Raw genomic sequence first — 20173 nt, 5'->3', positions numbered from 1 at the left:
ACAGAGGCACGTGCACCCACGCACTCCGGGACAAAGACGAGGTTCTGGAGGAGCGGTGGGGCCACGGCGAGCCCGGGCTCACCAGGACAGGGACTTTTGATACAAGGCGACCTGGCCCTGGCCTCCCGACCTCACGTCCGAAAACGGAACTCGCCCTTGTGGCTCCCCCACCCGGCCTAGCGACGTCTCCAGGTGGGTGACAGGGCGTGGAGGCCGCGGCAGCAGGGTAGCCCTCCCCTGCTGCCCCGCCCCGGGCCCAGCACCGCCCTCCCGGCTCCTTGGGAGTGCGAGGCCCGGCTCCACCCACTGCCTCCCCGCCCCTGTCTCCGCCCCACCCCGCCTCGGGACCTCATTGGCTGTGGCCGTAACAACCTTGTCCTCAGCCCCGCCCCCGCCCCGCCCATCAGCCTGCATTGGCAGCGACGACCTCATCCTCCCAGGAGGAGCCGGTGGACGTCGGCCTGGAGGCGGAGACGAAAGAGAGATGGACGGGCATCCCAGCCAATGAGCTTGCGCAGCACCCCTAGCAACTGAGTCTCGCCAATGGCGTGGCGGGGCGGGGCCGCGCGCTGTCAGCTGCGGGGGCCGGGGGCGCGCGGTGATCTGCGGACGGCTGGGCCCGCTCAGCGCCTCGGTGCCCGGTCGCCGCCTCTGCGCCGTCCCTTGGGCCGGGCATGGGCGCCGGCGCCGGTGGCGGCACGATGAGCAGCACCCTGGGCAGCCCGGTCCGCGCCTACGACTTCCTGCTCAAGTTCTTGCTGGTGGGCGACAGCGACGTGGGCAAAGGCGAGATCCTGGCGAGCCTGCAGGATGGCGCGGCCGAGTCCCCGTACGGCCACCCGGCGGGTGAGTGAGGGGCCAGGTTGGAGGGGAGCAGAGCGGGGGAGCGCGCGGCGGGCCGGGAGGAGCGAGACCCGGAGAACGCGCGGGGGCCAGGGGAGCCAACGGGGGGCCGAGGAGCGAACGGGGGGCCGTCCGGGAGGAGCTGGGCCCGGGGAGTGCGCAGGGGGCCTGGGAGCGAGCGGCGGGCCAAGAAGCGCAAGGGGACCGAGCGGAGCGGGTCTGGAGAGCGCGCTGCGGGCGGGGGAAGCCGGGCCCAGGCACCGGAGTAGCGCACCGAGGAACTGGGGGCGCAGAGCCAGGGACCGCGAGCGGGGCCGAGGGTGTGGAGTGCGCGAGGGGCCGGCGATTGGGGAGCGCGGGGCTCCCCACCCGCCTCTCTGCCTGGGTCGGGCGCGCGCTACTCGGGCTGCCCTGGCTACACCCCCGTTTCCGCACGTGGGGAACACAGCGCGTCCTCCATAGCCTCATCAAAGTCGGCTTCCCGGCGGGAGCTAGCGGCTGCACTGGACGCTGGGGTCCTTTCGGCCCGGGAAGTCTACGAGGCGGAAGGGAGCGGACCTCGCAGGTGGGGCTTGGGGAGGAGGTCGGCTGGGCTGCTGTGAGTGGGCCCATCCGGGAGACCGCCAGTGCGTGAGACGCGTTTGGAAAGGATGCGTGGGGGTTATGGAACAGGCGGGCGGGGTTGGGAGCGGGATCAGAGCGCAGCGGGCGGAGGCTCCCAGGTGGTGGCTCTGCGCGTGGGTGGGGTGGAAGCGGGGAGGAAGCGGGAGAACTAGTCTGGAGGCTTCTCCAGGGCTCTTGGCGAGTCTGAGGGGCTCCTCGCCCTGGTGAACAAGCCCAGGAGGGCAGGAAACCCAAATGACCCTCGGGGCCGAGGAAGGCAAACACTGGTGTGAAATGAAGGAGAGTGGGTTCCAGGTCCAGGGAAGCGCAGGACTCAGAGCTGAGCGTAGTGGGCGGAGGGTTCCCAAAGTTTGAGGTTTGAGGGCCGCAGCCCCCAAGGCCGGCTAGACATTAGGCGGGAAAGCAGGGCAGGGGAGAGGAGAGGAAGGTGAAGTGGGCAGAAACCTGGGCAGGGAGGCAGGAGAGCCAAGGTCTTCACCCAGCAGGCTGCTCTGATGGCGCAGGTTGGGTGGCTGTGAAGGGCACCTCCTGCCATCACTTTCGGGGGACATTCCAGGGACAGAAGGCACACTTGCAGCCATACCTGGTTGCTCAGGGTCCTACCCCCCCCTATCTCCTGGCCTTGCAGTCTGTTCTCCAGGAACAGAGGAGGGCAGCCCAGGGAGTGGAGTCTTGATGTTCAAGCCAGCCTAGGTTTGCTTCCTGCCCTGACCAGGCAGGGCAGAATTGAGAAGACAGTGCACAGGAGGAAGTCCTGGATCCAGAGATAAACTTGACTTGAGGCAAGAGGGGCAGGGAGTCCAGGGCAAAGGTTGTGGTAGGGCACAAGGTGGGGGTGAGGGATGTAAAGAGAAAAAGTGGCCTGCAGGGTTGGCTGAGGGAGGGAGTCTGTGGTTCCAGAGCAAGGAACAGAGCAGCTGCTGGGTGGCCTGGGGCAGGCCTAGGAGGTTGGAGGGGTGGGGGAGAGCTTGGGGTGGTTTTGGAGAACCACGGACTCTTCACCTCAGGGCCTTGTGAAAATGCACATTTGGCCACTGATTCCAGAACTGTGTTCTCCAAGGCGATGCCATCAGCCACGTGTGACTTTTTAAATTTAGGGTAGTTAAAATGAAATACAATTAAAGGTTCCTATTAGCCACATTTCACATGCTCAGCACGACGCTTGGCTAGTGACAGATGTGGTAGAGCCCTGCTGGACAGCCCAGCTCTGGGGCTTAAGCTGGCAAAGGGCGGGGGTCCGCAGGGCCTGGGGCTCCATGGATGGATGAGCACAGAAGAGATGCACGGTTCTTACAAATCTGTGTGCCTGGGGGTGGGGGGGCAGCTGTGGTTTTGAGTTCTATAGTGGGTGAGTGATGTGGGGCACTTAGCAGGAATGTGGGCAGAGCTCCCTTCTGGTTGGTTTGAACAGCGCCTTGGGGCTGCTCTGCCGCACCACTTTGTGTCACAAGCCCAGCCAAGGACTTGTAGAAGCAACTGGTTAACACTTTCTTCTAAAGGTTTTTCCTCAGGGGCACCTGGGTGGCTCAGTTGGTTAAGGGTCCGACTTCGGCTCAGGTCATGATCTCACAGTTTGTGGGTTCCAGCCCCGCATGGGGCTCTGTGCTGACAGCTCAGAGCCTGGAGCCTGCTTTGGATTCTGTGTCTCCCTCTCTCTCTGCCCCTGCCCTGCTCGCTCTCTCTCTCTCTCTCTCTCTCTTTCTCTCTCTCTCTCTTTCTCTCTCTCTCTCTCTTTCTCTCTCTCTCTCTTTCTCTCTCTCAAAAATAAAAAAATAAACATTGAAAAAATTCTTTTAATAAAAAAATAAAGGTTTTTCCTCAACACAGAGGGGAGGATTTAGGTGAAAAAGACACTTTCCACAAAATTGCAAGAAGTTGGCATCAATTACGTTATTATTGTTAACACTGTGTGTCCGTGGGTCATTCTGCATCCCTTCTGGGCGTTGGAAGAGAGCGCTTTTCAGCAAGTCTCTCCATCCCCGCCCCACCCCCAACCTGTGCCTGCCGTCTGTGTGGCTCTTACTTTGCCCGGGTTTCTGAACCTGGGCTGCGGTGTCCATAGCTGCTTGGTACTAGTTAGATGTTCAAGTGTCTTGGGTGCTGACCATGAGTCTTCACCACCACTGTGTGTGTGAGTTCTTTATTTTGCTGTCCCTCTAATTAGCCACATTTCATTTTTTAGGAAGGGCTGGTATTTCCTGAGAGCTTTCATGGTTGAGGATGTCTGTTGTCTTTATCTGTGAACAGTATCTCCGACAGGTTACAATAGATTCTCAGGTGGTATTCTCTTTCCTGCCACACTTTGTAGCCATTGTTCCAGGGCCCTGGGGTTGGATGGCCCTGGGGTTGGATGGCCCTGGGGTTGGATGGCCCTGGGGTTGGATGTGGGTGCTGGAGCCTGAGGTCAGCTGGCTCCCCTGCCTCCCTTCCCCCTGGGGTGGGGGTGGGGTGCGGGTAGATTAGCCTTTTCTTCTTAGTTGGAGTGTCTCAAAGTTGAATGCTTGGTGTTGAACTTCTGATACACTGTGTACTCTTTGAATTTGCAGGCTTTTTTTTTTTTTTTTTAATTTTGGGGAAATTTACTTTATGTTCCTAAAACATCTTCTGTTACATTGATGGGTGTTTCTGCTTCAGAGACACCAATTGTATTGGTTTTCTATGGCTGCTGAGCAAATTGCCGCAAACTTAGGTAAAACACAGATTTCTTACCTGACAATCCTGGGTGGGCCCAGTGTCCCTGTGCTAAAGTCAAGGTGTGTCGACAGGGGCTGCGTCCTTTCTGGAGGTGCTGGCGGTGAGCCTGTTGGCTTGCCTTTTCCAGCTTCTAGAACCTTCTGCACTCCCTGGCTCCAAGCCCCATTCTCGCCTTCCACACTGCCTCCTTTCTCTAGCTGCACCGCTGCAGCCTGACTCAGTCTCCCTCTTCTGCTTGTAAGAGCCCTTATGATGGCGCTGGGGCCCATTTGATAATCCAGGATAATCTCTGTATTTTAAAGTCACCTGATCAGCAAACCTAATTCCTTCGGCAGCCTTAATGCCCCTTTGCCATGTAACCTAATGGAGTCACACTGTGAACATCAGAGTGTGGGTACCTTGTGGGGGTGGGTGAGATTACTCTGCCTTCTGCACCCATTATCCTGATGTTGGGTCGTGTTTTCTTGCCTTCCCCATCCATTCACTTCTAATTGCTTTCATCTTTCTGTCTCTTCTGAATTTCTGTGAGCATCTCAAGCCTTTCCTATTTGTTGGTAATTTTTACTTTAGAAAATTGTTTCTGGCTATTTCTTTTTTATTATTTCAGTGATAATGCTTTGATCTGCATTTTCTTTCTTTTACAATTTTAACTTAAAATTTAAAAAAAAATTTTTAATGTTTATTTATTTTTGGGAGAGACAGAGACAGAATGCGAGTGAGTTAGGGGCACAGAAAGAGGGAGACACAGAATCCAAAGCAGGCTCCAGGCCCAGCTGTCAGCACAGAGCCCGATGCGGGGCTTGAACTCACGAGCCGTGAGATCATGACCTGAGCTGAAGTTGGACGCTCAACCCACTGAGCCACCCAGGCACCCCTTTAATTTAAAATTAAAAAAAATTTTTTTTGGGGTGCCTGGGTGGCGCAGTCGGTTGAGCATCTGACTTCAGCTCAGGTCATGATCTCACAGTCCGTGAGTTTGAGCCCCGCGTCGGGCTCTGGGCTGACAGCTCAGAGCCTGGAGCCTGTTTCCGATTCTGTGTCTCCCTCTCTCTCTGCCCCTCCCCCATTCATGCTCTGTCTCTGTCCCAAAAATAAATTAAAAAAAAAACGTTGAAAAAAAAATTTTTTTTTCTTTAAATAGGGGTGCCTGGGTGGCTCTGTGGGTTGAGTGTCTGACTATTGATTTCGGCCCAGGTCATGATCTCACAGTTCATGAGATGGAGCCCTGCGTTGGGCTTTGTGCTGGCAGCGTGGACCCTGCTTGGGATTCTCTGTTTCTCTCTGCCCCTCCCCTGCTTGCGCACTCTCTCTCCCAAGACAAATAAACTTTAAATAAATAAACAAACATTTAAATTTCTTCCTTAAATAATTTATTTCATTTAAAAAATCTCTTTTTTTCCAACTTAATGCTTTCGTTAAATTGCTCTTCTGCATGAAGTAACTAGGATGAATGTCCTTCTGTTCCTTGGGTCAGGTTTCATTTTAGGTTGGGTTCTTTGTCTCTCTCTCTCTCTCTCTCTCTCTCTCTCTCTCTCCTTTTATAACGTTTTGTTGAAGTGTGATACACACGTAGAAGAGCTAAGGGACCCACCTCTCACTTTGGGGCCTACTGACCCTGGAGCCTCTGGGGGATCTTCGTTCAGCCTCCTCTTCCAGGCAGGAGTGGGGAGAAAAGACCTGGACAGCCTGGCCCTGGCTGGGGGAGTGAAGTCAAGGCCACCGCTGGGCCCTTCTTCCCCTGTTCCCTGCTGACAGTCTCTCCCCTTGGCCCCAGCTGGTGATGTTTCCAGCACCAGCCTGTTACCTTTCCTTCTCTGATTGCTGCGTTTCTAGTTGGGAGAGGGAGGTAGATTAAAGTGACACGAAATTCTACAATCTCTTGCCTCCCAGCTTTTTCCCCAAAGAGACTTATTTTCTCTCACTGCTTTCTCCTGGCTGTTTCACCAGCTTCCTTTTGCCCACAGGAAAATCCCACCTTTCTTTTTCTGCTTCGTTTTTGCTAGCAGCTGTAATAACAAACCCCCTTATTGAGAGTGTAGAAGAATCATCTCATGAGATAAATTAGGCCCAGAGAGGGTGAGTACTCCCTCAAGGTCACACAGCATGGGTGAGAGCAGGAATGTAGACGGGGTGGCTGGCTCTGGGCCCCTCTGTGGCCCCTCTGGTTCAGAAAAGGCTCAGAGAAGTGGCTTTTCTTCCCTGGGAAGACCATCAGAACGTTTTTGCTGAGTGATCCTGTTGTGGGGTTCTTCTCCTTTCTGTTCGCCTTGGACAAGTGTTGCACCAGGAGGTGGTCGCACACCCCTGCTGCCTTCTGCAGTGCTGCAGACCCCGGTGGATCTGCCGAGGTCAGAGCTACTTTGCCGGTTTCCCGTGGCAACCACTGCAGGATTTGAAACCCGATTTATAAAGCCGTCTCTTGCACGTTTGAACCGAGACTCGAATTGTATTGTATCCCAAGTTATTTCCTTGAGAAGGAGATGCTCTCCCACCTCCTTACTTCCTGGGGTGCCGCCACGAGCACACGGTAAGTTTCTTCAACACTGCTGTTTTAAAAATTATGTCGTCCGTGCTTCCATGTATTTGAGAAGAATAAAACTGCATTTGTATCAGATTTTCTCTTCTTCAAAGCCAATCATTCAGCCCCACGTCCCCATGTCCTGTGGCGCCTCCTTCCTACAGTGGGGACTGCCCCTTTAGTCTAGCCTTGAACCCCAACCCAGGTAACCCTGACTTTGGGTGATGGACAAGGAGGGGCTCGGATCCCACCGGCTGGCCCAGGTTCCTCCTGTGCAGACGGTCAGCTTCTGGACAGAGACCCCCAGCCACCCACCCCCTGCTGTGTCCTCTGCCACTAGCACTGGGCGCTCCCAGCTGACGGCCACGTGGCTCTGCCTTGGTCCTGCTGGCTGCACCTGCTCACTCCTCGCTTGGGCCTTCTGGGGTGAAGAGAAGGGGCAAGGTATATCGGAAGCAATGGAACCTATCGCTTGAATTTGCAGGCTATCGGCTCACTTCCCATTAAGAGATTTTTTTTCAAACGTTTGGGGCTTTCTTCCCAGGCTGCTTCAGCTTAATTGGCTACAAGGAAGGGATTATGTATAAGCAAAAACTGAAAAGAGCTGCAATGTCCAAGGGGTTGGGCTTAAAACATCACAGATGTAGACTTTATCAGACCCACAAACAAAACCACGCAAAAGGCAGTCACCACAGAAGATAGCGGCTCCCGATGATGTCATCGGGGTTTGCCTTCTTCACAAGTGCCTCTCAGGGCGGTTCAGTCGGTCAAGTGTCAGACTCTCAATTTAGGCTCAGGTCATGATCTCACAGTTCATGAGATTGAGCCCCACATCAGGCTCTTGGCTGACAGTGCAGAGTCTGCTTGGGATTCTCTCTCTCTCTCTGCCCCTCCCCAACTCACGCACACACAAGCACACTCTCTTTCTTTCTCTCTCTTGCTCCCGCTCTCAAAATAAATAAATAAACTTAAAAAAAAAAAAAAAGAAGTACCTCTCTTCAGCTTTCTTCCTTGGAGGCCTCGACCAGTCTCCCCACTAGACCTGGACCGCCCTCTGCCTGGGCTCCAGGTTGTGGGGCAGCTCCCGCACCTCCTGAAGCTGGCCCCACGCCTGCACCATTTCGGCCCCAGAGGCCGCCCGTGCGTGGGTCAGCTCCCCCCACCTCGCGTGGCCTGCTGCCAGAGATGCCGGACTTTGGGGTTCTGTGAGCGGGTCACTGCCTCTTTGTCTGTAAACAAGGCACCTTGGTTCCAGTGATGCCACCCGCCCCCTCCTCTGAACTGAGGATTTTACCCTCTGCAGATGCTGTTCTAGAGTCACCTTCTTCCTCTGCCTGCAGCCCCCTCCCGCCAGTGCGCACAGTGCCTGCGGTTTAGTGCATTTCTTCTGGTTTGCAACAGCTTCTCCCAGCTTGTCTCTCTCTGGCCAACCGACTGAGATTAGGCGCACACAGAGTTACGGGTTTATTTCACTTTATTTTAAATGTGTATTTATTCTGAGAGGGAGTGTGTGCGTGCACACAGGGTGGGTCAGAGAGAGAAGGAGAGAGAGAAGCCCAAGCAAGCTCCGTGAGGGCCCGACCCGGGGCTCAATCTCACAAACCATGATAGGGGTGGCTGGGTGGCTCAGTCGATGAACATCTGACTTCAGCCCAGGTCACGATCTTGCGGTTTGTGACTTCGAGCCCCACGTTGGGCTCTGTGCTTGGAGCCTGGAGCCTGCTTCTGATTCTGTGTCTGCCTGTCTCTCTGCTCCACTCCTGTTCACGCTCTGTCTCTCTCTCTCTCTCAAAAATAAACATTAAAAAAAATTAAAAACAAAAAACAACCACCATGAGATCATGACCTGAGCTGAAATCAAGAGTTGAATGCTCAACCGGCTGAGCCATCGGGCGCCCTGTAGCCAATAATTAATGAATTGCCCACCCCAAGTGGACTCAGCTGAGTTTGCTCATGTATTTGAACCATATTGTCACTTGTGACACAGATGGCATTTTGTTTGGTTGAAAAAGAAATTTATGGAGGCAGAGTAGTAAATACATGCATTAAATTCTAGCGGACCCTAATCAGAAGGCTGGAAAGTATCTTAATGGGAAAAATAAATTGATAGATGTGTAGAACATTAGCTTCTCTCTTAGACTGAGAAAACCCATTTGGAAGTAAAACCTATTTCAGTTTAGAGTGATGTGCGCATCCCAGAAGGCAGACCACTGCCTTGTGGGTTTAAATAGTGTCACGGCGGCTTGATGTCCAGAGAGGGAAGGCCAGAGGCATGAGACCTGGGGTCCATCCTGCAAGGCCAGGAGCCTGTCCTTGGCCCTGAGCGCCCTCTCCATGAGCGCTGGGCAGGGTGGGCAGTGGGGGCACAGTGTGGGAGCTCAGTTGGACAGTGTGTCCATGTCCTGGGGCTGCTGTATCAAACCACCACAGGTGGGGGGCTTACAACAATGGACATGTATCTGCTCATGACTCTGAAGTTGAGTTGTGGGCAGGGCCCCACTCCGCAGGAAGGTTGCAGGAGAAAGTCCTTCCTGGAATCTCTGTGTGCAGTTTAAATGAGGGAGGGAATGGACTTTGCAATTGACCTCTGTCTCCTGTGTGGCCAAGCACCCTCTGGCTCTGCTCTCTCCTGACAGGTGACAGTCAGGGGAGGGTGGGGGCCTGCCAGGAGCTGGCCCCTGGTCCTGCTGCAGGTGACACGGGGACTCTATCCTTCCCTCCCACTCTGTCTTGGGGTTATCACACTTGGCCCAAAGGGTGTGCCGCTGGGTGGGGAAGCCTGGGAGAGACCAGGCCCTGCTGTGGTGTCTGGAGGCAGCCACGGACTCAGAAAAACCACCTGGGCCTGGAGCTCAGGGCCCAGCTGGTGGTGACATTGGCCGAGGCTGAGCTGAGCCCACACCGGGCCTCCTGTCTGAACAGGAGCAGTATCAGGGCTGGTCCAGCTGAAGAGGGCCTGCCCTCTTCTCTCAGACAGGAAACTGTGGTCACAAAGGTGTCCAGCTTGGTGACCCACCTCAGGGCCCCACCACGCCCACGGGCTGTGAGGACCTGGCCATGCATGACCCTAGGAGGCAGCTCTGGGCACTCTGTCTCCGGCAGCCCTCCTGCCCCCAGCCCCCTTCCCAGAGATGAGGCCCCCGCTGCCACTGTCTTCCTGGGTACCTGCCACTTCTGTGGGCTTCTCAGGGAGCCAGTGTGGGTGCTTCCCAGCTGTGCTGTGGTGACAGCGGCTCAGCACAGGGGCCCGCATGTGCCTAGCACATCCCCGGCTGGCCCCCACTTACTCTCCCTCTGTCCATAGTGACATACAGGTGATCCATGTGCTGCCAGCAGGGTCCAGCCTCTCGCCTCTCTGACACTTAGTGCCTGGGACCACGGTTATTTATGAGGCCCCTGGCATCTTTCAGGTGAGTGGAGATGACTCCTTGTTCAGGGTGGTTCATCCCAAACTGTCTTCTGGGGCGCAGACAGGTGCCTGGGTTTACTTTCTGGCTTTGGGATGGTCACTTAGCTGGTTATGGCCATGACCAGTGATGAGGGCATATCCTTCTCCCAAGACATCACACCGTCTCAGCTCCTGCAACTCCAGAAGTAGGAGGCTGAACCAGAAGGCTCGGAGCTCCTTCTGAAGACACACGCAGCCTCAGTGGGTGGGTTCAGTTGACATAGGAACTTGCTAGAATACAGCACCGCTGGCTGGATGAACTGACCATCTAAGTGAGCAGAGTGTCCCAGCCAGGAGTTATCAGGGGGCCTGGAGCCCACAGTGCCCCAGGGGCCAGGTGGGCAGCCCCTGGCTAAAGTGGGCTTTTCAGGAAGGGTGCCAATATCATCAAGAACTGAGCACTTTAGGGTTGCCTGGGGGGCTCAGTCGGTTGAGCGTCCAACTTTAGCTCAGGTCATGATCTCACGGCTCGTGGGTTCGAGCCCCACGTCGCGCTCTGTGTGCTGACAGCTCAGAACCTGGAGCCTGCTTTGGATTCTGTGTCTCCCTCTCTCTGACCCTCCCCTGCTCATGCCCTGCCTCTCTTTCTCTCTGACCCTCCCCCACTCACTATCTCTCTCTCTCTCTCTCTCTCTCTCTCTCTCTCTCTATATATATATATATGTATTTACATATATTTAAAAAAATACACAGGGCTCGATCCCATGAACCGTGAGATCATGACCTGAGCTGAAACCAAGAGTCGGATGCTTAACCAGCTGAGCCACCCGGGCACCCTAGGAACATACTTTTCAAAAAGGAGTTCTGCAGAGAGATCACTGATGTTAATTTTAGTCACTGACCTCTGTGTAAACGTGATGATCACACATCAAGTCCCTGTCTCGAATGTGACTTGCTTTTAGAACTGTTTAGAAATGCAAGGGGCCCACTGAGGGGCTGGCACTGGCCTTGGCTGTGGGTCAAACTTGTCGCCGCCCTGAGCCCTTCCCACCACTTGGTTCTGTGAGGCACCCCAGCATCTTCCAGCGGAGGGCCCTTCTGATCCAAAGAGCCATGCAAGCCAACTCTGAGAAGGACGTATGTGCATACGTTTTCTTTGAAGTGAAGTTCACATAATGTAAAACAAACCATTTTATGTTATTTTATTTTATTATTTTATTTTTAAATGTTTATTTGAGAGAGAGAGAGAGAGAGAGAGAGAGAGAGAGAGAGAGAGAGAGCGCACACACAAACGGGCGGGGCAGAGAGAGGGGGACAGAAGATCCCAAGCGGGCTCCACACTGACAGCAGCAAACCTGATGTGAGGCTCAAACTCACAGACCACGAGATCATGATCCCATACGAAACCAAGAGTCGGACACTTAACCAACTAAGCCACCCAGGCACCCCTAAAACCGTTTTAAAGTGAACTATGAAGTGGCATTTTATACAACTGCCAGCACTTTCCAGTTTCAGAACATCTTCCTCGCCCCTCAAAAGGAAGCCCCTCCTCCCAGCCTCTGGTGGTCACAGGGCTGCTTTCTGATCTTTTCCCTTAACGCTAGGTGCATTTCTCAAAAGTCATCCTCTCAGAGATGAATATGTTTGTAAGTGATATTTAACCGATATTTACGCCAGCAGAGAATTCTCCTGCGTGGCAGCTCACATCTATGCCTGCATGCTCACTAGAAGAGAGAGAAGCAGGTGGTGCGCGAACTGAAATAGATCGCTAAATTATTTATTCATCCTGTGGAGCTAAAAGTGGAGTGAATGGCTTGGCATTTGACGCTTCCTTTTTTTTTTTTTTAAGAAGGCTAAAATTATATCTCTTCTCTCTGTTATTTGACTCACTCAATGAGCATTCCAACAGGCTTTGTTCTAGAAGTTTTTGTGTGTTTTTATCTCATTTTGATGGACAGAGTTTTCGAAGAATTAGTTAAGTGCAGCAAACACGAATTATACCTGTTGGTCCTCAGCTTGACCCCACTCATGTCAGAATACTGGGTTCTCATGGACCGACATTGAAGGTAGCATGCCACAGAGTAAGGGAAGAGGAAACATGATAAAAAGAGCAAACACGTAAATAGGAGATAAAAAAAAAAAAAAAACATTGCAGGAGTGAGAGAACGGTTCAGTGAGTAAGTTGAGGAGAGGAGAGTTAGGCCGTGAAGAGAGGTGATTTGGGGACGCGTCTGTGGCAGCACAGCGGTGTTAGGGGTGTATCTTTGGGGGCCCAGGGGTCCAGGGGAAAAAGCTTTTGCCAAGGCGAGGTACCTACAGGCAGTAGGTACACAGTCTGGGTTAGGGTTAGGGTTAAGGTTAGGGTTAGGCTGTAAGTAGCTGGGGCAAGTGTGTTCTGCCAAGTGGTAGGGGAAACTGAGGCAGGGGAGCATGAGGAAATCACTGGTTGTCAGGACTGGGATTTGATCCCAGGCCACACAGACCTCCTCCCTGTGGGGCCCCAGTGGGTTTGGCCCATCTCCACTCTCACCTTCCCCACCTGGAGAAACCAAGGCACATATCACATGGGGAAGCAGCACTTTTTCAAGCTTTATCTCTCGCCCCACCCCAGCTGGCTCCACGCTGTCCCCAAGTCCCCACTACAGGGGCAGAGTGAGTGGGCACACAGCTGAGCACATGGACCCAGAGACGTTTGGGAGCCCAAGCCCTGAAGGGGCAGGTGCTGGTGGAGACCACTGGGCCGCGTGGTCCCAAGGGTCAGGGGTCAGCTTATTCAGCAGGGCTGTTCTAATGGGAACCGCCACCTACAGTCATTGAGTGCAATTTTGGGCCTGGCAGCTAACGATTAAATCATTATTGTTGAGCCAGAGTCCCTCGTAAGTGCTATTTACTGCTAGTGAAATTCTGAGACACAGGTCATTGTACTTCTCTTTTGGGAAGATGTTAAAATGTATCTTTTGCAGGTTTTTCTAGGATTTGTAGGTCAGACATTCTCTGTTCCTCTCTCCAGTCACTGAGCTTTGTATGTTTTCTATCAGACTGGACATTTAAAAAAAAAAAATGTTTGGGGCGCCTGGGTGGCGCAGTCAGTTAAGTGTCCGACTTCAGCCAGGTCACGATCTCGTGGTCCGGGAGTTCGAGCCCCGCGTCAGGCTCTGGGCTGATGGCTCGGAGCCTGGAGCCTGTTTCCGATTCTGTCTCCCTCTCTCTCTGCCCCTCCCCCTTCATGCCCTGTCTCCCTCTGTCCCAAAAATAAATAAACGTTGAAAAAACAAATTTTAAAAAAATGTTTATTTATTTACTTTGAGAGAGAGAGGAAGCAGGGGAAGGGAAGAGAGGGGGAGAGAGAGAACCCCAAACAGGCTGTGCTGTGATGTGGGACTTGAACCCACAAACTGTGAGATCATGACCTGAGCCGAAACCAAGAGTCCTATGCTTAACCACCTGAGCCACTCAGGTTCCCCCCCCCCCCCCCCCCGACTGGACATTTTTGATGGAAATAAAAAAGTCAGCTCCAAGCAGCTCAAGCAGAGCGTTTACAGGCTCACATGACTGACAAGTTGAAGGACAGGCCTCCTTTGAGGACTGGCTGGTCCTGATGCCTGAGCCTGTCAGGATTCTCTACTGCTTTCTCCCCATCTGCGCTTCTGTCTGTAGCTTACTTCCAGCTTACTTCCCAGCTCCTCCCCTACCTGGTGAGGAAGGTGGCCACGGGCAGCCCCGAACCGTGGGAATGTGATCACTGCCAGGTCTGACGCCAAAGTGGAGAAAGTGGTGAAGAGTTCCACCCTTGTGAAGACTCCCTTGGAGTCACTCTCCAATGTGTTGGGGTCACTGGTTTTTATATTTTGTCCATCCCTGAGAGTTGTCTGCAGGAGTACTGTCCCAGGAGGAGCCGTGCAGCCATGGCCAAAAGCAGAAACTCAAAAGGGAGCAATCCAAAAACAATAAAGATCCTGGAAATTTAAAATATGATGGCAGGGGTGCCTGGTAGCTCAGTCAGTTAAGCGTCTGACTTCAGCTCATGTCATGATCTCATGGTTCTGTGAGTTTGAACTCCACATCACGCTCTGTGCTGACAGCTCAGAGCCTGGAGCCTGCTTCAGACTCTGTCTCTCTCTCTCTCTCTCTGCTCCACCCCTGCTCATGCTCTGTCTCTCTCTGTCTCTCAAAAATAAATAAATCTTAAATGTTAAAAGATAATTTTTTAATGTGATGACAGAAATAAAAATTTCAAAGAAAGAATAAAAGATAACATTGAGACCATTTTCCAGAATGTTGAGAAAAAGAGAGAGATGCAAAATAAAACACAATAAGAAAATCAGGGAGTAGGTTCAGGAGGCCCAATGTCTTAGTAAAATATGCCAGCAGGAGCAAACAAGTGAATAATTCAAGAACATTTTCCAGAATCTAAAGATTGCATCTCCAGATTGAAAGAGCATGTCAAGTGGTCAGCATAACAATGAAGATGCCCCATAACAATGCATGAAATTGCAGAGTGCTGGGGCAAGGCCTTACAAGCAGAAAGACCAAAATACATTTCAAAGGGTAAACAATCAGTTTGACATCAGACTTCTCGACAGGAACTCTAGAAAGTAGACCTGCACACTTCTGAATAAAAATTATTTCCTACCTCAATTGTGTGCCCATCCAATCTCAAGGAAGAGTGAATGCAGACTACAGACATGCAAAGTCTCGAAAACTATCTTCCACAACCCTTCTCAGGAAGAAAAAGGGAGAAGTAAACCAACAGACGGGGAGATGTGATTTCGCAGTAGGAGAAAGGAGGGCCCAGGAAGACAGCCATGCTCCCAGTTCGCATGGGAGCTGAACAGAAGCTCTGGAAAGATAGCCCCAAGAAGGTGAAACACCTGAAAGTTTGGAAGTACTGAGAGGAGATCTAGATAACTGGAGGAGATTTTAGGGATGTGTTAGTGATAAATGCAGAGAAAACTAAACAAAAAAGCAATTTTTAACTCCAGTAAAAACAAAAAGTTATACATGAAGAACAAACACAGTATACCACATGATCCAGCTGTGGATAGTGTTTACTTGGTCACATTGATGTAAAATTAGATATTGATCTAGTTAAATGGCAGATAACTATACTGTGTGTGTGAGAGAGAGAAAGAGAGAGAGAGGCATGTGGAGTGTGTCAGTGAGAGGACTACATTTTCACCTTCCACAGTGGGAAGTTTATTAATGCCTAAATGTGAAAAGACAGGAAGTGGGAATACACGTGTGTTTACAAACTTGGAAATACACAGCAAAAGAAATTAAAAAGATGGGTAATAGAACACTGTGGTGGGGTGTGAATCAGGGCCTGTCATTTTCCATACTAAGTCTCTGACACTTGAAACTACGTACATCTATGATGAAAACAAAAACCAAATATAGTTTTATTTGGGGTGCTTAAAAAGACCATCAGGAATGAATTCTTTTAAATTTATGAAATCTTTTTTCTTTTAATTGTGTATCAAAAAAAATAAGTACATAAGGACACTTTGTATATCAAAGGAGCCAACCCAACTCAAGCGGTGGGTTAACCTCCTAAAGGTTAACAATGAAATTACCTTTCCAGGCTGTGAATGGTGAGAGCGCTCTCTTAGTGTCTGGAAACAGACATCCAAAGCCAAGGTTCTCTCTAAACTGAAAAGTACTTATTTGTTGCTTCATGTAAATGGTAAATGGTACATTCCGGGGGAAAAATTAAATATTTCCAAAATTAACTTTGAAGTTGCTCTCTGTATATATGTTTGTGTTTATACACATTTAATTATATATGTATATATTCTTATTTATTATGTGATTGTCCATTCTATTTGTTATATATGTATATATTACATTTAACATATGTGTGTATATATTCTATTATTTGTATATATGTATATGTATTTGTGTATATATATATCTGTATATATCTATGTGTGTGTGTATATGTATATATATATATAATGTATTTATTGTGCGTGTGTGTGTCTCACGCCACACACGCCCAATGCTGAGTGCTGCAAAAGGAAGGGTATAGGCATTTAAAGTTGCCTTCGGGAGATAGTGGGATTTTAAAGGGTTGTGAAGAGGGACGCCTGGGTGGCTCAGTCAGTTAAGCATCCTTCGTCAGCTCAGGTCATGATCTCTCGGTTTGTGGGTTCGAGCCCCTTCTCGGGCTCTGTGCTGACAGCTTGGAGCCTGGAGCCTGCTTTGGATTCTGTGTCTCCCTCTCTCCCTGCCCCTCCCCTGCTCATGGTCTCTCTCTGTCTCTCAATAATAAATAAACGTTAAAAAAAAAAAAAAATTAAAGGGCTGTGAAAAGGCCCTTGGTGGGTCACTCCGAAGAGTAATTTCACAGAGCCTGAAGCTACTGACCTGTGCAGTTTCAGGAATATCTACACTCTGCCTTAAAACCCTGGGCAATGTGTCCACAGAATGCGAAGCAATCTGTCGTCCGCTTCTGCCATGCCATGCATACCGTATTGCCCTCATCCTGCTGTAAAGACAGGAGGGTTTATGAATATGATGTTCTTTCTCTTGGGGCTTTTTGGCGGGGGAGGGGTAGCCAAGTGTAAGGTAGGTCTGTAGGTCTGTCAGGGAGCACAGCTAAGCTGCTTGCCCCTGACACCTTCTCTAGCACTGCGTCTGAGGACCTTGCTCTCTGAGCTTTGGGCGCTGGGGTTTTTTGGTGGAGAGCTGCTAAGATTTCACACCCATCCCAGGACGTTCTCAGGGTGAGGCCTGATGCAGTTTTGGGGTGGTGGTGGGGTTCAGAGTTGCTGGCCAAGAAAGAATTTTTGCCTTTAGTGCAAAAAGGTAATTGATTTTATTAAAGCTGGGGACAGGACCCAGGGTCAGAAAGAGCTGCACTGGAGCTGTGAAGAATGACTCCTTATATATTATGGGGCTGGGGGGAAGTAAAGTCAAGAGGAAGTTTTTTAAAGGGATTTTCATGTGCTAAAGACTCACATTGCTGGAGGCCTAGCTATTTCTGGAGACCTAGCTAAGGTGGTTTTTCCCTCTAGCAAAGTATTAACATTAAGACAGTAGGGAGTTCCTGGACTTCAGGCTATTGATGAGATTGCCTTTTTCTTATAAAAGGGTGGAGACTCTTATCATTTTAACCTTTTTTTTTTTTTTTTTTTGTCCCTTCCAGTTTTTGTTTTGAAGTATCCCAAGAGAGTGTCTTAAAGGGGGGGGGGTGTGCACCTTGTACTTTGCCCTCAGCCCCCCGCTCCTGCTGCCTCATCAAGGCCGTCTTGTAGGGCTTCTCTCTCTCCTATCTATCCCCCAAGAGCCCATTCCCCTTTACATTTATAACTCTTAATCCAGCTTTCCTTGTCAAGACATCCGAAGTCTGGCCACATCCCGGAATGTTTTCAAGGCTGGTCTTCTCTAGGTTTGTGTGTTGTGAGAGAGATTCCTGAGGAAGTGGAAAATGAAGCAAATGGAGCAACGCAAAGCCTGGTGGGTGGGTTACTAAGCAGTTTGGATTCTTGCGATCGTACACTGTGTTGCGTGTGTTTTTTGGGAGGGAGACCTGCTCTCTGGCTTTCCTTGGGCCCTGTCTCTCCCGGGCTGTCCCTCCTCCAGTCCAGCCCAGTGTGTCTTCTCCTCCACAGGCCTGGCAGAAGCGTTCCCGCGACTTGCTCTGTGAACACAAGAGTGGTTTCTCAACGAAGGAGAAAATTGGTTTCTGGTAGAATGGGAAGGAATATTTTTCTTTTTAAAAAATATGTATTGCTTTTCCTGATTTTAGGGGGTAAAAATACATGCCCATTGAAGAAACTTGAAAGTAGGGAAAGGCTGGGGTAAAAAAAAGGTAAAAACGACCCAGATTCCACCACCCAGAAACTTCCAGGGACAACATGGGGCAGGCCCTCACAGTCGCCCCACTGTGCGCGCGCGTGCGCACACACGTTTTCTCTTTACACAGCTGAGATAATGCTTCGTATTTCATTTCACATGCGATACTTTTTTACTTTACATTCTTAGTAAATTAATTAAATTTAATTTAAAAATTTGGGGAAGGGATCTCAGTGTTTTGCCTGGGAGTGGAGCCTAGGAGGAACGGTCCCAGGACAGGAGACAGGGCGGGAGGGAGGGCCCAGAGATGAGGGGCAGAGTCTGGCTGCAACCAGCCGCCTGCAAAGCAGGGGGCCAGCGAGCCCCGAGCCCCACAGGCGACCCTGCTGCCAAACGGTTCGGGGGCTGGAATCCAAGTCCGAGCCCGCTGGCTGCAGCCGCCTTCCCCTCGTGTAGTGGGACGGCCTTGGGGTGGCCGGGGGGGAGGGGGGGTGGTGAGGCAGCGGTGCCCGCTGAGGAGGGGAGAGCTGGAGGCCCTGTGGGGTGAGCAACGGGGCTGGTGGGCACAGGCCGAACGAATCCGGCAAGACCCAAAGCGGGGTCCGGTCCACCTGCCCTGTGAATCTGCCCTGGTGAGACGTCCTTTCCCTCCCCCGGAGATCTCTCTTCGCCGGTGCCCTTTTGTTGGGGAGGAACTGTGAGGAAGGACTTTGAGGCCAGCAGCATTCAAGCTGCCCCCACCTCCTTCCACAGGCATCGACTACAAGACCACCACCATCCTGCTGGACGGGCGGCGGGTGAAGCTGCAACTCTGGTGAGTAGGTCCCAGCCCCCAGCTCTGGGAGGGGGGACCGGTGCGCCCGTGAGCAGACCCCGTGGAGGTGGGGATCCGCGTCCATTGAGGCCTCATCCATGGGAGGGAACCCCAGGGCCTTTGTGGGTCCCTGGGAGTCTGTCCAGGATGTGGCCTTGCTGACACCTGCCTCTGCCTCTGCCTCCCCAGTGCCAGGAGGGGCCCGTGAGTGCAATGGAGACAGACCCCTGGCAGGTGTGGGGAGGTTGAGAGGCAAGAGACCCCCCTGCCCAGGTCTGGACTGGGTGTCTCTTCAGTGCCCCCCCTCCCCCCAGGCTCTGAGGTTCGGGTCACAAACCCCTGCCTCTGCCCCTCAGCTTCAGGTGGGATGGGGGTGGGAGACCTGAGCGTTCCTGCTTTCACCAATCCCTGGGTTGCCCGCCTCCCTGTGTGACTTGCCCAAGTACTGTCCCCGCCTGTGTCACCCCTTCTCCTGGGCCACCTGCTGGCCCTCTTCGCCACCCCCCAACCCCACACATGCCCTTGAGCCTCCAAGCCCTGGAAGCCTCTCCTGCTTCCTCACTCCCTCTTTCCCAGGAGCAGTCAGCCCCAAAGTCCAGCCGGGAGCCTCTCTGCAATGTCCCCTCAGCACCTGTGCCTTCCCGCCACCCACCCCACGACGTTTGGGTTGTGGGTAAGCCCTGCCCCGCCAGCAGCCTGTGGGTCAGTGAGGCTCAGGCACCCTGCTCTCACCTGCAGTGCTCTCATTCCTACCTTGCACGCACCCTTGGCACAGGCCTGAGCAGCTGCAGGGCCCTGGGCTTACCCTGCCTCATCTTTCTCCTCCCCAGGGACCATCCAGGGCCCCACTCTCAGCCCATACTTGCCCTGGATGCTGAAGGCTGCTCCACGTCTCCTAGGCACCCTCTCGACATTTCCCGATTCTGTTTTTCATCTGAGTGGCCTGTCTTAGTAAATGCCTTCATGTCCCTGCGCCCCCAGTTGCTCTGGCCAGACCCCGCGGTTTTCCGCGGCACCCCCACACCAGGGAGCATTCCCATCTCACGAGAGCCACCCATCTCCCATGCGGAGCCAGTGGCTACCTCCATAGGTTGCCCTCCTCCTGCGTCTCCTCGCCCCTAGACTTGTAGCCACCCCGTCTGCGGGCAAAGCCTAAACTCTGTAGGGACTGATCTGGGAGTTCTCCGTGCATTTGCTCCCAGCACGTGAGGTGCTCCTTCCACATCTTTGGCCACGGTCAGCACCTCTGACCCTTCTGAACCCCAGGCCCTGCTCTCCTCAGCAGAGCCTCATCTAGGACTCAGAAGGCAGAGGTGGGTCACCAAAGAAAAGCCGTACTGGGTCTCGCTGTTTGTATATGAGGACGCGCCTGGCGTGCAGGGGAGGCCTGCCCTCCCACCCTCATCTCTAGGGGATCGCGTGTTGATGTGGGACTGTTGATTGCACATGCAGATGAGATTTGCCCTTCTATAACCTGCGGGGAATCACCACCCGC

General features: G+C 52.4%; 1 protein-coding gene across 3 annotated transcripts in view; it reads left to right on the top strand.

Moving 5' to 3' along the window:
- The first annotated feature begins 480 nt into the window (after positions 1-480).
- Positions 481-20173, top strand: part of RAB40B (RAB40B, member RAS oncogene family) — a 24214-nt gene continuing 4521 nt past the window's right edge. Inside the window, exons 1-2 of one of the 3 annotated variants that reach the window (XM_045045202.1) lie at positions 481-846; positions 18618-18678. In XM_045045202.1, the coding sequence (XP_044901137.1) occupies positions 675-846; positions 18618-18678 (233 nt within the window). In that variant the 5' untranslated portion in view covers positions 481-674. The remainder of the gene's footprint in view (positions 847-18617; positions 18679-20173) is intronic. The other 2 variants (XM_045045201.1, XM_023244389.2) reach the window with 2 other exon arrangements.

The sequence above is a fragment of the Felis catus genome, chromosome E1 (assembly GCF_018350175.1).
Source record: "Felis catus isolate Fca126 chromosome E1, F.catus_Fca126_mat1.0, whole genome shotgun sequence".
NCBI classification, from domain to species: Eukaryota; Metazoa; Chordata; class Mammalia; order Carnivora; family Felidae; genus Felis; species Felis catus.
This window is presented reverse-complemented; position numbering and strand designations above follow the sequence as displayed.